Below are 14,462 nucleotides of genomic sequence, written 5' to 3'. Positions count from 1 at the left end.
GATTTCTGTTACAATTCTTTCCTTATACACATGCTCTAAAATGCGTTTATGGGGTGTGTCATCACTGTGGGAGTGCAACTTTGAATTTCTTGCTTGGATGTTCTCAAGTATCATGCAGAAGCTATGGAATATCTCTATTTTTGAGGAACAGAAGTTTCCTCAAACTGGATTAGTATGTCATTTATTAATAAACTCATGGGAAACCTTTAACTGAATCCCATGAGTTTATTAACCTTTCTTCACTCTGCTTTTCCTAAGCTGTTGCAAGTTTACTAACTGCTGTATTAATTTTCCTGTTAAGTATTTGTTTATTTTTGAAATTTTGTGGTACTTCGGCTGTTTACAGCAGCAGTTGATTTGATGGTGGTGTCTCTTGGTAGTTTATGTGATGTAGATTAAGAAAGAATCTGAAACTCATGTGGCTTGCTAGATTTGTTTTTGTTTCTCTTCAGTCTGTGTTAGTTACATGCCACTTGTTTTTTTGTGTAATCCAGTGCTTGTTAATTCCATAATTCAGTTGATCCCGGATATTTTTTGTGTAATTTTTTTATATAATCCATAGTTCATTAAAACAAACTATATTAATTACTTGGTAGAGACATGTTAATTGGCCACATGTACGTTTTAGATAAATCTGTGAAAAACTGCATTAGTAATTTTGATAGAGCTTTTTAATGGATAAAGGTAGAGTGTAAGTAGTATAACTTAAATATCCATTTTGTCTTTGACCAGTTAAACTTACGATGCATCTGTTCCTCTCTTGAAAACATATTCATTAAATGCATTCTATTAGCTATTTCTATTATATAATTTGTTGTTAATTACAGTATGAAGTTGTTATTTTTTTTGTTCTTCTAACAAACTTAACGTCTTATGGGCAGTAGCTTAGGTTTTCTGTTTTTCTAGGAAATGAATAAGTGAATTGGTGTTTTTTTGTTGTGGGTTTTTTTGGTTGGTTTTTTTTTGGGGGTTTTTTTTTTTTTTTGTAACTCCTGACTGGTTTCTATTAATACTGGTATTCCAGAGTAAAACTATAGAATACTGTTTGCTTTTTTTATTACGTGTTAGCTACTGTTGAGTTGAAAGTAGTCTCTGATACCATCCCCACCCCCACCCCCCCAAGAAAATGCTTATTTCCTTTCTTTTCTTTTAGGGGTCCTGTGTCTAAACTAACCTTCAAATTGTTCCTGGCTGTTCTGTGTTCACTTATTGGTGCTTTTTTGACATTCCCTGGCTTGCGACTGGCTCAAATGCATCTGGATGCTCTGAATTTAGCAACAGAAAAAATAACACAGTAAGAGAAAATATATGCACATAGGTATATGGTACTCAGTCTTGAATCTTTAATGTCTGAAATTAAACAAAGCAACTATTCCAACAAGAAGGTAGTGACTAAGACTTCTGTTGCTGCCTGCTTTTCATATCTTGAGCAGACTTGCCACCTGCCTCTTTCTGCTCAACCTGTGCTCTGCCAGTCTGTTACATTCTTTGCTGTGTAATTAGAGTCCCAATTAAAGGAGCTTTCCTTTCCTTCTGCAAGAGCTCCACCATGAATGTTTCTGCTTACTGCTTCCTTTCCCCCATCATATCTTTTTGGAAGTTAAGGTAACTTTCAGGAAGTAGAGGTGCAACCACAGACTTTTTTCTTCTACCCCCACCTCAAGGTGGGCATCATGCCTTTAACAAATTTAGGGTAAGATACAAAGAAACGATGACCCAGAATATTTAATAAGAGTCAGATGTTATACCAGTTTAAAGGGATATTTTCATTTTCAGCCATCCCTGAGTTTAGTAGTAAAATGTTTTCTCTGATTTAACTGTTCCTCTTCAGCATTCTCTGGTTGAGGGAGAAACTCCAAATGTCTTTCATAGATCTTGACCTTTGTTTAAACCATGTTCATGACAGATTCTGCAGCATAGGCCATTGTGATCATTTAGTGTGGTCACTTTCCTAAGAGAACCATTATATTTTCTGATATGAAAATTATTTATGTTCAAACTGCATTTGTGTTTTCTTTTCCCCAAAAAATGCCCAGCATAAAAATTAATCTGTGTTTAAAGTGGGTCCTTCACTCTTGGTAAATTTATAACCAAGTAATCTCTGTTATACTTGCAGTCATTGTAGGTGAATGCATTCTGGTACAGCTGCAAGCTGTTGGCTTGTTGTATCTGCTGTTAAGTTTCTGTCTATGTGTAGACTGTGACTGAGTCACTTCCTAATCTGTTCTTTTCAGCCAAATAAACTGCTTAGTTTTTCATTTTTATGGTTCTCAGTATTTTAAAATTTCTTGTGCCTTTCTGTAAGTATCCTCTAATTTTCCAGCATCTTCCTTGATCTGTGGACATAAGATCCTAGACAGAAATACAAAATCTCTGAAACAGAAGTTAATTAATCAAGAACTAAAAGGGTAATTAATTAGTATCCACTAGAATGGGGTTATGAAAAATAAATCTTCTCTAACTTAATGTTTAGAGGATATTGGAACTGGTTGTCGAAGACAACTTTGTGCAACACCAAGCAAATTATTTTCAAAAGTCTACCAATACTTTGACTATTCAACTGGAACAATATAAAAATTATGTTAAGTGGATTAAAACTTGGTCAGCTATCAATGTAAGCAGGTAATGCAGTTACAAACAGAGAATCATTGTCAAGTGGTAGGTTCTAATTGGCCTGAAGAGATCAGTATTTGCCCTTAATGATGTGTTCTTTATCAATATCATTATTGACTGTTTGCAGTTGTTTGACAGTGACTAAAGGGGAGTAGTAAATGAAGATGACATGTCACTGATACAAAGCTCTCTAATAGGAAGACAATGCATTTCTCTGCATTCAAATAAATGGTCTACTTTTGAGGGGGGAAAAAAAAAAACAAACCCAAACAAAACCCCCCCAAATCCCTAGGGCTGCCCAAAACAACCACCAGCTCCCAAGCTCCCCCAAAAAACATCAAAAAACCCCCAAACAAACAAGCAAATAAAAACCCATGGAAGAAATAAAACGGAGGGGACAAGCTCCCTTTCCCATGCCATTACAGAATGGGAGACTTAAGTTCCAGGGAACACTGACAAAAAAAAAGAAAAAAAAAAAGAAAAAAAAAAAGAAAAAAAAAAAAAGAAAAAAAGAGGTACAGGTTAATGATTAGCTACCACTTCACTAACATATTGAAAATTATTAATGTGGTTCTTTTATGTATATAGGGAGTAAGGGTTTTTTTGGGGGTAAACAGAATAAAAATAATCTACTGTCCCTTTTGGTTTTGACAGCTGGTTTGATTGTTTTTCTTTAGCAGCAATATCCTTCCCTGCATGTGTTTTGGAGTCGTCTTAATAAATTTGTACCATTTTCGTACACGTTCCCTCATTTTCCAGAGCCTGCTTCAAGAGTCTTTCAGCCTTTCTCCCTGTACTCAAATAAACAGAAAGAGATTCTTGCCACCCTTTGGCACGTTCCAGTCCATTAACTCAGTAGGATGTCTTAAATAAGTAGAAGCTCAGGTAAAATGCTTTCACAAGTTACTGAAGTGCTTTGGACTGTTCTTTGATGCTGTCGTGTTCCCTAGCAACACTGAATAACTAGCAGTGCTTATTTCTTCATCTGAAACCAATGATTTAAATGTGTGTGTGATGACATCTTCTGAAACGTTTTAATGGTTTTAGGAAGCTTAATAGTTTGAAATCAATAAGGTCTTGTGTACTTTAGAATAACTTTTGATTACCTCATGTTTTCTGTAGTGTAGGAGCACTCTGGTTGGAGTTAGAAGTGTAGACAAGCTGATTCTGGTAGTGAGGAAGCACTGCACTAGCAAAACCACCAGACTGACAGCAGTGAAGTCTTCACTGGTTTTGTTTCATTTTAGCAATGAAAAATATTTGGGATATGGGGTTTAGAAATGAAGAAGGATATTAATTTCAGGAAAAACTCCAGAAAACTATCTCCTCCTTTTAAATTCTGCTGTTTTGTACTCAAAGATTACAAAGGACTACTACTTTTATGTTAACTGTGCAGTTTCATACAATGCTTTTAAAATGGAATAGCTGTGCTGGCTTTTTTTGTCCAAGTATCTTTGATTGAATGTAAGTATCAAGTTTCATTTAGTCAAGGTTCCTAAGTAAAAAACTTCATTAAATGGGGAAATCTGATCTCTGAGAACTGTTTCCCCTGGTCTGTATAGATAATGGGAATTAATCTGAGTACATTTTTAATAAAGAAAAAGAATGGTAATATAGCAGTATATTTCCCATAATTATCCATCTGAGATGCTGACTCTAGATTAAAACTGTAATAGCTAATACAGTTTGGTGTTATGCCATTGTATGGAAATTTTCAACAACTCTCTTTTACTATAGTGTGGCATAATGCAGGTAGCTCCTTTGGTTAGATTGTTTGAAATAAATCAAGTTTTCAGATATTCTAAGAACACTTTTTTAAGCAACAACCAGTGTGATTTCACAGTATGTAATATTACTGTTTTGTTCAAACGTAAGTCATACTTATAAAATAGGAAGCAATTTTCTTATTTACCTTTCTCCCAACTATTTTAAAATTTGGATTTCTCCGTTTGAATCTGTACCTCCAGTTTCAACAGTATGGTAATTATATTTAATAACTTCCCCCTTTTTTTTCTTCTTTCAGAACATTGCTACATATAAACTTCTTGGCACCTTTATTTATGGTTCTACTGTGGGTAAAACCAATCACTAAGGACTACATTATGAACCCACCTTTGGGCAAAGAGAGCGTCCCTTTGTAAGATTCCCTTTAAAAATTCTTCCTGGGGTATTGAGAACAAAACCATAAGCTTAAGTTCTGCCCTGTGAAAGTAATAGAAATGTGAAAGACTTAAAATTTAATAGCATCTGCTGTCAAAGGTATTGTCGAAGTTGCAGCTGAGCTCTTCAAGCTTCTGTTATTTCGGAGGAATGCAAATTAGTCGCAGAGCATTGAATGTTAAGGTGGTGGTTCCCAAAAAGTTGCTGTCTTCTGGCATCTCCTTGGCAGTGATGGGTTGTTCTTCTTGGGGGACAATACCACTTCACTGCTACCTTCTGGAACCTTGTATCTTAGATATTGGTGTAGGAGAGGAGTGGTTTCACTGAAGACAGTCAAGGTACGTTGGCATGAGAACTGACCTAAGCAATTTGTCTTAAGATCTGTGTGTAGGTGAAGTGCATATGGAATTGATAGCTAAAATATTTAAAATGTAAAAAGGGAAAGAATTTTCAGGAAGAGTAGTATCTGAAAACAATACTGTATAAGTAGCATAGGTGATTGTCATTGTCCCTTTTAGTCTAGATAATTAAAAATAGTAGTACTCAAATAGACTTGAAACAGATATGATTGGCTGACACTTTTATTGCTTTCTAGGTCTAAGATAAGCATCTAAGGTGATTCTGTGACCACTGAACTGTTACATAAAACATTGCAAATATACATATTTTGTGCTTTCATTTTGTTCCTCAGTTTATCTTAAAATGAGGATTGTGCTATCACAGGGTATCTAAGGCAACTGAAGTACACATTTGCTATGTAGAACTGTGTGTCTCAAAACCTGTAATTATCTGAGCGAGCTTGTTTTTTAGTGTCTTGTACTCATTACTCAGAATTTAAGCATTTAAGAGCTGTTCTTGTTTACAGACGAATGGATACTAAATTGGATCTAATGCGGTAGTAGGGCTACTAAGAAGTAGCAGTAGAGAGAGAAGCGAAGGGCAAAGGTGAATATTACTTACCTGTGAACTTCGTAACTGTAGATTGTGCATTAAGTATTTTTGACTATGCTTTAAGATTTCTTTACAGATGATAGAAACAAATAACTCTAGCAGTAGGTGACCTTTTGGAAAACAGCATTACTCTTTTTTTTTTTTTTTTTTATCCACAGAATGTCAGAAGATACATTTGACACCATGAGGTTGTGGATTGTAATCCTGTTGTGTGCTTTGCGGTTGGCTATGATGCGTCATCATTTACAGGCCTATCTGAATTTAGCCCAGAAAAGTGTGGATCAGATGAAAAAGGAAGCTGGCAGAATAAGTATGGTTGATTTGCAGAAAATGGTAAGTGTGGTGATACTGAGGTTACATATTTGGAGTGCTCTGTCTGTGCTTTTTTTTCCAGTTTGTTATTTTTTCTGTGGCAGCAGTGCTGAAATCTGAATCACAGAATCATAGAATCATAGAAATTGTTTAGGTTGGAAAAGACCTTTAAGATCATCCACTCCAGCCATTAACCTAACATTACCAAGTCCACACTAAACCAATCAAGGGTAGACTAGACTAAACCATGTCCCAAAGTGCCACGTCTGCCTGTTTTTTGAACACTTCCAGGGATGGTGACTCCACCACCTCTCTGGGCAGCCTGGTCCAATGCTTGACAACCCTTTCCGTGAAGAAATTTTTCCTAATTTCCAACCTAAACCTCCCCTGGTGCAGCTTGAGCCCATTTCCTCTCATCCTATTGCTAACTACTTGGGAGAAGAGACCAACACCCACCTCACTACAACCTCCTTTCAGGTAGTTGTAGAGAGCAATAAGGTCTACCCTCAGCCTCCTCTTCTCTAAGCTAAACAGCCCCAGTTCCCTCAGCCACTCCTCATAAGACCTGTGCTCCAGACCCTTCACCAGCCTTGTTACCCTTCTCTGAACACGCTCCAGCACCTCAATGCCCTTCTTGAGTTGAGGGGCCCAAAACTGGACACAGTATTCCAGGTGTGGCCTCACCAGCGCCGAGTACAGTGGGACAATTACTTCCCTGCCTCTGCTGGCCACACTATTTCTGACACAAGCCAGGATGCTGTTGGCCTTCTTGGCCACCTGGGCACACTGCTAGCTCATGTTCAGCTGGATGTCAACCAACACCCCCAGGTCCTTTTCCAGCAGGCAACTTTCCAGCCACTCTTCCCCAAGCCTGTAGCGTTGCATGGGGTTGTTGTGACCCAAGTGCAGGACCCAGCACTTGGCCTTGTTAAACCTCATACAGTTGGCCTCGGCCCATAGGTCCAGCCTGTCCAGGTCCCTCTGCAGGGCCGTCCTACCCTCCAGCAGATCGACACTCCCACCCAGTTTGGTGTCGTCTGCAAACTTACTGAGGGTGCACTCAATCCCCTCATCCAGATCATTGATAAAGATATTAAACAAGGCTGGCCCCAAAACAGAGCCCTGGGGAACACCACTTGTGACCGGTCACCAACTGGATTTAACTCCATTTACCACAACCCTCTGGGCTCGGCCACCCAACCAGTTTTTTACCCAGCGAAGACTACGCCTGTCCAAGCCATGAGCTGCCAGCTTGCCAAGGAGAATGTTATGGGAGACGGTGTCAAAAGCTTTGCTAAAGTCGAGGTAAATGACATCCACAGCCTTTCCATCATCCACCAGGCAGGTCACCAGGTCATAGAAGGAGATCAGTTTGGTCAAGCAGGACCTGCCTTTCATGAACCCATGCTCGCTGGGCCTGATCCCCTGGTTGACCTGCACTTGCCTGTTGAGTTCACTCAATATGAACCGCTCCATGATCTTTCCCGGTACCAAGGTCAGGCTGACAGGCCTGTAGTTCCCCGGATCCTCCTTCCGACCCTTCTTATAGATGGGCACCACATTGGCAAGCCTCCAGTCATCAGGGATGTCCCCTGTTAACCAGGACTGCTGATAGATGGTGGAAAGTGGCTTGGCAAGCTCTTCTGCCAGCTCCCTCAGTACTCTCGGGTGGATCCCATCTGGCCCCATAGACTTGTGAGTGTCCAGGTGGCATCGCAGGTCATTAACTGCTTCCTCCTGGACTATGAGGGCTCCATTCTGCTCCCTGTCCCTGTCTTCCGTCTCAGGGGGCTGAGTACCCTGGGGACGACTGGACTGGCTATTAAAGACAGAGGCAAAGAAGGCATTAAGTAGTGTCCTAAACTGTATTTCCTATAAAAATAATGCCATTACAGAGAAATTCTGCAAAACAAAATATGCAGAGAGGTATCATCCATATTATTGTAGATGGCTTGTCTTAAGTTATTTGGAAGTTGTTATAGAAGATGCCTTTATGAATTATTCTTTACAAATATATACAAATATGATGTGTTTCTGTTCAGCATGAATAGATCTTGGGGAGTGCACAGGGTGAGTGGTGATCTGTAGCTACAGCATGCGAAAAAATAATTGAACTTAGATAGAAGTGTAAAATACTGTTACCTAATCCCAACTATGATTTTAAATTGAGGCAAAATTCAAGATAAGGTGGTTGTATTTTGGGATGAGACATGTTTAATGCTGTCAGACCACTCTCAACTGCACTAGCCTAGTTGCAAAACTGCTTGCCCATCTTGTTACTGTGGCAAAGTAAAGATTTCTTTGAAATTCGTTTTTTAAAGAAATGTAATAAAACATACTGTCAACAAACTGAGGAGGTAGAAATTTGTAAGGTTGTTGTAGAATGGTGTTGTGTGTTGCTGCAAAATAAACTTACATTTCTAGTGTTGCACGATAGTGCTGCATGATGATCCTGCTGAGTTGGGGTGTATTGCAGGAGAAATATTGAAGTATGCCGTAAGAGAAAGATTTCTCTCTTAGGATTGTCACTATTACTTATAATCTTGTCCTTGGCTTCACTGAGTATCTGAAGGCCGTAAGTGGACTATGCAGTAGTTATTTAGAAACTTTGCTTCAGAAAAAAGATTAGGAAATACAGGTAGCATTAAGTGTTTAGGACAGAACTGTGCTGATTGCTGTGAATGCATCATTTTAGTTCTGGGAGCTTTCATCCTACCTGTGAAACAATAATGTCTTCCCTGTGTGGTGTTTCCTAAATCCATTTATCAAGTATCTCCGTATCTTCTATTTGACATGTCCATAGCCACTAAATGAAGTCCTGTCTTGTTTTACTAGCTATGTCTGCTTTAAATTCTTCTGGAACTTCTGCCAGTAAAGTCTTTTCTATCTGTCATCCTACAGCGATCAGTACTCTTTAATTTGTTCTTTTTATCATATTCCATCAATTATCTTACAATATTTTTTGTCTCATGCTTTTTCTTCTGTCAGTGGCTTGCAGCTTCTTCTAATGTTACTTTTTTGATGCTTGCTCATCATGAAGCCCTTTGAGGTTTTAGAGGTATTTCCAAAAATGTCATGTCTGCCTTCATCTTTTTTGGCACCCTGTATCATGTTCCTTTCTAAAATCCAGTTAGCTTTATTTCATTGCTTGCTTGCTACTGATTTTATGACTTCTTTCCTTCTTTATTTCGTCTAGTCTTTTAGGTCAATAGCTTATATAAAATGTGTAGTGTAACATTCTTGAGAAACATGGAACAAATTGGGAGCAGAGGGAGCGATAAATCTGAGTGGATTTCAATGAACCATAACGTATACCTGAAATAAAGACCATTTAAATGCTGTTATTGATCAACTACTAATGAAAAATCATCTTGTCATTGTTTTTAAAATACTGGTGTTTCACAGCTGGAAATCTTAAAAATGTCTTGCTTTTGAAAAGGGACTGCAATATTAACCAAACTTTCATTTCCTTTTTATGAGGCTTTGGACTGTGACTACTGCTTCTTTTTTGAAATGGGATTTAGTTTGTAAATCACTGGGGACTTTAAAAATTAAACATATATTTAGCTTTGATTCTGGTATATTGAAATAGGAATCTTTGAATGATGACATGCAGTTTGCAGAAGCAAAATTGTTTCTGTTTGTTGTAACAGAACTGATGCTTTTAATTACTTCCTTTCAGCACTTCATCTCAGATTTGTAAATGTCCTGAAACTAGAGTTCATTGTAGGGATTTCTTCATTAGGTGTTTTGAAGACAATGTGTCAAATGCCAAGATGTGCTAGAAAACTTTTAAAATGGCTTTAACGCTTAAATACTCTTTTTTAATAAATTGCTTGTTTTTCCTAGACATGTTCATAAAGGTTCACTTTGATCAGCCAGAACTCATGAATTACTCTCTTCTGTTTTCCCAGGTGGCTCGGGTATTCTATTATCTTTGTGTAATTGCACTGCAGTATGTTGCACCATTGGTAATGCTCCTTCACACAACTCTGCTCTTGAAAACACTAGGTAGGCAAAATTGGATGAACAAAAATGTGTTCTGTTCTACACAGGGCTTTTATATTTTCAGCTTACTAAAGAGAATTAGAATGTACGGGTGCTTGCAATACAGAAATACATTGTAGTTTCCTGCAATTTAAAACATACTGATGTGCAGCTTTTAAGCAGTTCTCTTCTGTTGCTGCTTTTGACATCTTTCAATTATATGCTAATTTGTTTGATTTATTTCTGAGAAATTGTGTAATACAACCAATTAAGCTGTTTAATTCTGTTGAAATATTTGTCTTTTTTAAAAGTATTTTAAAAGTGAGCTGTATAAAGCATTGTTGATTTAACCGTAAGAGCATCTGTTAAAGGAATGTTTTTTCAGCTTTCAATCTTAAGTAGGCTTTTTGAACAGAAATTGTGAGATATGGGGTTCATTTCATTATTGGGAGATCTGATGTCACTCTGTTGGGGTTTTTTTTCTTTTTTTCTTTCTTTCTTGTGAGGGATGTTTTTTCATAGCCTGCTATGCCGTTGTGGCATTCTTCTTGCAAAATGTCAACGGAAGGAGATAGGCTTTATTAGGCTGTGATTCATCCCATTCTGTAGTAGACATTTACATCTGATGAGATGAATCATACCCAGCACTGACAGGGGTCCCAAGGCAACTATATCACGTGTAGGTTAGGATGTAAGAAGGTAAGAAGAATCCTACGATAATAGCTTACTAGTATGATCAGGAAGCCATGCAGATGAATACAACTAGTATTTACTAATTTATAAAAACTTCAATTTTTTTGCGTGTGTGAAAAATATATATAAGATGATCTACAGAGTGATAGAAATAACAGAACTTGAACTTAATCGTACAAAAATCTGTTACTTCTTTTTAACAGGTAATTACTCTTGGGGTATCTACCCGGAACTGAATTCTGACACTCCAGTAGAAAACAGTCTGCTTCCCGGTTCGGTGTATTCTGAGTCTCCACCTGCTGATGGAAAGATGAAAGTAACTGTAATACAAATAACGATGGCTTTGGGAAGCCTAAAGAATATTTTCACTCCTCTCCTGTTCCGGGGACTCCTGTCTTTCTTCACCTGGTGGATTGCTGCTTGCCTCTTTTCTACAAGCCTTTTTGGGCTTTTCTATCACCAGTACCTGACTGTGGCATGAACAGGTCAACTGACAAAGCAAGTGTGAGGTCACATACTAGATACAAACCCAGGTACCCAAGAGGAGTTGAAGAGAAAAGAAGAAAACTATATATGAAGAGAAAACATATCAGAATTTTTTTAAAACACTTCCTCTGTGTTCTCAGGGTGAATATTCTTACAATGTTTAAAATCGCAACTGGGTTGATTATTTTTGTTACCCAAATGGTAGGTAACTAATTGGATTATAGTATCAGGACTGACTGACCTTCTTGTGTGGTAGGTGGTGGTGAGTGTGCTGAAAAGATACGACCTCTGAGTATCTTGGTTTCCATAAACAGCAAGCCAACCTCAAAACTTTGTGTTTTAAGCATCAACAGTCAGTGACTGAACTGTGTTAGAAGGGTACTGGTTATAGTGATGGTGGCTGCCTATCAATTAAATCTTGAAACTGAGCCATACAATGAAAGGAGAGAGAGGGGATTTTAAAAAAAAAAACTCTGTTGGATAGCTATTGATCACTTTTCTCCATGAAAAATGAAATAATCCAACAGGACAAAAGAGATACTGTATATTACAGTAAGGAAAGTTGTATAAAATTTAAATTTAACAGGAACAGATGTGTGGACCTGACATTGCTGCCTAAATATTTTGCAGGAATGCTTGTGCAGTAAGAGAAGAGTTATTAAAAAAATACATTATTTCAGTCCCTGTAGTCATTTTGAAGTAATGGCCATCTGTATTGGTGCTAATACTGATCCACAGATTCCATTTGGATCTTTTAAATTTCTTCTTTTCAGGTAATAGATATATTCCATTGAATTCACAAAATAAAAGTAGATTAGTGACACCAAGCAAACATTTCGAAGGAAAACAGTTTAATCCTGCTGACTGAGAGTGTATGTATCTGTGTAATGTACATATAAATATATATTATATATTAAATATATAATATATATGAAGTTATAAAGTATGGAAACTTTATTTTAAATTACTGAATGTATCTTTTGAGGCCGTGGGAGAGGGATGTATGTGTATCTAGTAATTTCAAGATCCCTTCTGAAATGAAAATTAAATTTTTTTTGAAAGTTCAGTTGAAAGGGCTATTTGTTTTTGGTGCCTCTTCAAAGGTACTTAGCTATACTATAGAACTTACTTTTTTTGGAAGAAAAAAATCTACTTAAACTGTTAGTCTTTAAATTTCTGCTCTGTCAGATCGTCATCTTTTGCCACTCTAATTTGTGTTAACTTGGCCATATAGTAACAGCTAATATCTCTTGGCTTCAGAAATAGATTTTCTGTATAATTAAACATCTGTAGTAAGGAGGAGCAAAGCATTGACTGTACAAGTTTTGCTTAACTGGAGAGATAGATTCCAAGTATAAAACCATTGCAAAACAAAGTAGAATGACAATTTTTCAGGTGTTTTGTGTAACTGCAAAACAGGAATGGGAATTCATATGCAGTAGCATTTTTAAAAAGTTAGTATTATATTCTGCAGAGGTCAGTGGGTTTTTTAACTAATCCTAGCTTTTTTTATGTTACTGTTCTTTTTCTCTTGAATTTGTGTACAGCTTTGGCATATAATAAGCGTTTATAAATGGAGAAGCTTAACTAAATATTTCACATGTAGCAAACCTACCATATGGGAAAACGAACTGTCAATGAATGCAGAAAATCAAGAATTTAAGCTGGTGATAAACTGTCTTACTATGTTGAATGGCTTTTAAGTTATTTATTAACTTATTAAATTGCATTTACTGATACTAGGGAAAGATTTATGTACACCAGCTAGTACCTACAGCATACATTTGGGATGTTTGAGAACACCTTGCATGAGTCTACCGGTTTCATTGCAGTATAGTATTTCAGCGCTACTGGTGCTGCAAGCTTTGTTTTTTCACACCAGCTTTTCATAACTAACGGGGACAAAGGCTTACTGTGTGAATTGGCCTAATGAAAAATATTTGACTTTGTAGATTCAGATCTTGAAACATTCCTAGGAAATTTCTTTCAGATGAGTAGAATGACAAAATATGACAGGTCCAGCAATACTGGACCCACTTTCTATTAGTTCAAGATGTATCATTACTAATGGAATAGGGCCAGCTTTTTAAGTTATAGCTAGGTATCCGATGTTAATGCTTTATTCAGGAAAATAAAACAATATAGTCTGGTTTGATTCTGATGGTGAACTTGTCTGAAGAAGCTCACTATATAGGACATGTAACCTGTTGTTGCCATCTGAAGGATAGGGATAAACTTTGGATACTGGAGAATACTTCAAAATAATGTTAAGTAACAGAGTTTCTGTTGGCATAGGTATTTGTTCTGAAAGCTCGTAAGTAAAAGTGAACTGTAGTTATATGATATTGCATTTAGCAAAGGTAATTGTGCAGCTGAGCTTCGCAGAGCTCTTGCTAAGAGCTCACTCTGTCTTGTTCTTCAGACGTCAAGCTGATCACAGTGAAAAATAGGCACCTGGATGTTGCTAACGTTAAGATCAACACTTCTAGCTATTGCTGTTTCATTGTTCTGCAGAACTGAATGGTTGACCCTTCTGGTCAGCAGTCTGATCTGAGTGGGAGATGTTCTTTCTTTGGATCCATTTAATCCTTACCTGAGCCTAGGAGGCTTATTAAAAACTAAAATATAGCAATAAATGCCTTTGAAATGTGAGGTGACAGTGAAACTAGAGGGAACTTAACTGCTGTAGTTGTGAGCAATGCTTCCTATAACTACGTGATATGCTCAGAAGTGGCTTTTGAAGAAAAATAACAATCCTGATAGTCCGGACTTCCATGTATATTATGTAAGCTTCGAAGGAGTATCTGCTCACTTCTTACTATAGTAAGTTCCTTTAAAACAGCACCTGCCAAATGCTTCCCACCCTGCCCCACCTCCCCCGCCGATGGAGACATTTAACAGCATCTGGGGCAGCATGGAAGCATCTTGCAGAAATGGAAAAGCAGGCAAAATGTGACTAAAACTTAATAGCTGTTATTCAGGATGCTTAAGCATTTTGTCTTGCTTTTTGCCCACTACCTACTTTATTTCTGAGTGATTTTAGAAGGAAAGGTGCCTTTGACAAAGAATCAATGTATGTATGTTTGTTTGTTTCTTTCTTTCTTTCTTTGTTCCTCAATTCAGATCTCCCTTTCTCACTCCAATAATGTGGCTTGTTAGCTTCACTTCTTTTTCCTATCCACAGCTCTTTCCCTACGTTCTCTATGCAGAACTGACTGGGTGAAATTAGTTCAGGATTGTATTTTGATTTTTATTGTTTT

The 14,462-nt window shown here is 37.3% G+C and overlaps 1 protein-coding gene across 1 annotated transcript in view; it reads left to right on the top strand.

The window, feature by feature from the left end:
- The window catches only part of TMEM161B (transmembrane protein 161B), a 43,529-nt gene extending 31,862 nt beyond the window's left edge, over positions 1 to 11,667 (top strand). Inside the window, exons 7-11 of the mRNA XM_075725809.1 lie at positions 1,154 to 1,294; positions 4,637 to 4,750; positions 5,883 to 6,057; positions 9,951 to 10,047; positions 10,920 to 11,667. Of these exons, the coding sequence (XP_075581924.1) occupies positions 1,154 to 1,294; positions 4,637 to 4,750; positions 5,883 to 6,057; positions 9,951 to 10,047; positions 10,920 to 11,197 (805 nt within the window). The 3' untranslated portion in view covers positions 11,198 to 11,667. The remainder of the gene's footprint in view (positions 1 to 1,153; positions 1,295 to 4,636; positions 4,751 to 5,882; positions 6,058 to 9,950; positions 10,048 to 10,919) is intronic.
- The last annotated feature ends 2,795 nt before the right edge of the window (positions 11,668 to 14,462 follow it).

This window comes from Pelecanus crispus, chromosome Z (assembly GCF_030463565.1).
Source record: "Pelecanus crispus isolate bPelCri1 chromosome Z, bPelCri1.pri, whole genome shotgun sequence".
Lineage (NCBI taxonomy): Eukaryota > Metazoa > Chordata > Aves > Pelecaniformes > Pelecanidae > Pelecanus > Pelecanus crispus.
This window is presented reverse-complemented; position numbering and strand designations above follow the sequence as displayed.